The sequence below is a fragment of the Anneissia japonica genome, unplaced genomic scaffold, assembly GCF_011630105.1.
Source record: "Anneissia japonica isolate Jap-2015-1 unplaced genomic scaffold, ASM1163010v1 scaffold4415_len418423_cov169, whole genome shotgun sequence".
In the NCBI taxonomy this organism is placed as follows: domain Eukaryota; kingdom Metazoa; phylum Echinodermata; class Crinoidea; order Comatulida; family Comatulidae; genus Anneissia; species Anneissia japonica.
The window spans coordinates 278,035-280,382 of record NW_022743399.1 but is presented as its reverse complement, the minus strand read 5'-3'; the positions used below and the strand labels follow the sequence as shown (position 1 = coordinate 280,382).

The following is a 2,348-nucleotide window of genomic DNA, read 5'->3' as shown; positions in this document are numbered from 1 at the left end:
ATTATTATTATTAATATAATTATTAAGTTATTTAATTATACTGTAAACCAAATAAATAAATGGTATAGAGTTATATATATTTTGTTAATATTTTAAATTGCAACAAGTAATGATATTTATCTATACTGTAGATATATTTTTTCAAATACACACTTAGTTGCTAATTCCAAATAAAATTTAATCTGAATATGAGATTTATGTGCGTATTTCATTGCTTGTGTTGGTGTTTTAGTTGATAAAATGTTTCCAAATAAAAATAAATCGCAACGACGCATGTGAATAAAGATGTATTGTCTTGATGTTACTGTTTGATGTAGCGCAATTAACGCCTATCTGTAACACATCTGTGTTCATCGGCATCTTCTGACATTCTTTTGTCAATCAGTAAAGACAATATAATAATTTAAAAAAAAATCACGCGCTTTCCTGCGCTCGTGCTTTCCTATAAAGTAGGACGATTTTTTCAAGAAGGCATCATTTTCGATCAACTCTTCAAAATGTATCAATGTATCCAATGCCAACAACCTGTGACGCAGCATCAAGGAGCACTGTTTTGTGAGGAGTGTGAGAGATGGCAACATCGGGAGCGTGATTCTGGAGTAACGCAAGCGGAGTGTCAGCGAGCTGTAAGGGAGAATTACATCGAACGGAGTTGCAACGAGTGTGCTGTTAATGACAACGTTCAGCAATTACCTGACAAATTAGAAGTTTATGCCGCCGGCCTAGGACCCTTCAAGAAACCAGATTCGCACCAAGAAGTTGAGATTAACGATCCCTATCCCCAACCTAATCCTGAAAATGACGATGAGGATGACCAAATAACGTACACGGTGCTAGAGGGCACATCAGCTTGTGGGAAGGTATTGTAATCTATGATCTATTAGATATTTAGTCATAACATTAATTAAAGTAATATCTATAGCATATTGTAAGCACAAGTTTATGGATTGATAAAAAGTATACATTTCTACTAAAAAATATGGTATTGTAATCTTTGAAAACGAAATCAATAGATAATATGCAGTGATATTAAAGTATAATCTATAGCATTGTGAGTACAGGTTTATGGATTAAAAAGTATATAAGTTTTTGAAAATATCTAAAAACCATGCTGTATATTTCATAATGCTATATTAATCTACAGTATTTCTATTTTCACAGGATACTTTGGTAGACAGTCTTGGCTACCAGTATACCAAAAAAGTTGACAAGCGACGAGCGAACACGATCTGGCGCTGTTCTCTTCGGACGAAGGCTAGAACTTGCAAAGCTACTGTTATTCAGAAAGGCGGGGAGTACACTCCTGGATTACATGATCACATATGCGGTATGATGCCAGGTATGTTTAAAATATCACAATCGTCTTGTAACACCCGACTTTTTAAATACATTAATCTACATTCATTACATTCGTTATTGTATACGCTTAGATACATTGATTTTATATTAATTACACTCGTGAATTACATGATCACATATGTTTTATGATGCCAGTTATGTTTAAAATAGGCCTATCACAATCTGAAGTTCTATTTCAAGTAAATACTTTTTTTTTATTTCCGTATTTATAGGACGAGGGAAAGTAGCTGTCATCCGGCGCAACATAAAGTTAGAAGCCATGAGAAGACCATATGATTCTGTGGCGGAAATAGTTGATAAAGTGCTACGAGAAGATATTGGGGTTGAACAGATCGAACTACACCCAACTCTGCCAAAGCCATCGTGCCTCGCAAGACAGGCAAACCAGAAGAGGAAATTATCACGCCGAAGGCACCCATCAGATTTGAATTTTGAAGTTCATGAGCAACACACGAGATGACATTGTTACAATAATCAAATTCTAAGATAAGAATTAAATTGTATGTAGGCCTATGTATTATTTATTGTTAATTATTGACTATAGTAAAACAATAATTAAATGTTAAGATAAGAATGAAATTGCGTACGTAAAATGGAATGTTGTTAATTGTTGACTTTGGTAAAGCAATAATAAAATGTTATTCTAAGAATGAAATTGTGTATGCATGTAGTATTTTATAACACCAACAACTGATAATGTGCTATGTATTGGTAATCAGAACAAACACAACACTAGTTAGCAAAACATCAAATAATAGTAATAATGATGATGACGATGATAATGCTGATGATGACGATGATGATGATAATGATAGTAATCAGAACACACACAACACAAGTTAGTAAACATCCACTAATAATAGGCCTAATAATAAGACCAACCGCTGATAACGGATTATATATAGTAATCAGAACAAAAAAACACAAGTCTGAAAACTATCAAATAATTCTTCAGGTCGAAGTCGTAATAGAAATTACAAACAAATGTT

The 2,348-nt window shown here is 33.3% G+C and overlaps 1 protein-coding gene across 1 annotated transcript; it reads left to right on the top strand.

The window, feature by feature from the left end:
• The first annotated feature begins 305 nt into the window (after positions 1-305).
• LOC117119474 lies at positions 306-2,130 on the top strand. Its single transcript, XM_033264308.1, has 3 exons — positions 306-860; positions 1,162-1,339; positions 1,572-2,130. The coding sequence occupies exons 1-3, from the start codon at positions 498-500 to the stop codon at positions 1,817-1,819; spliced, it is 789 nt and encodes a 262-aa protein (XP_033120199.1). The 5' UTR covers positions 306-497; the 3' UTR covers positions 1,820-2,130.
• Positions 2,131-2,348: the final 218 nt, after the last annotated feature.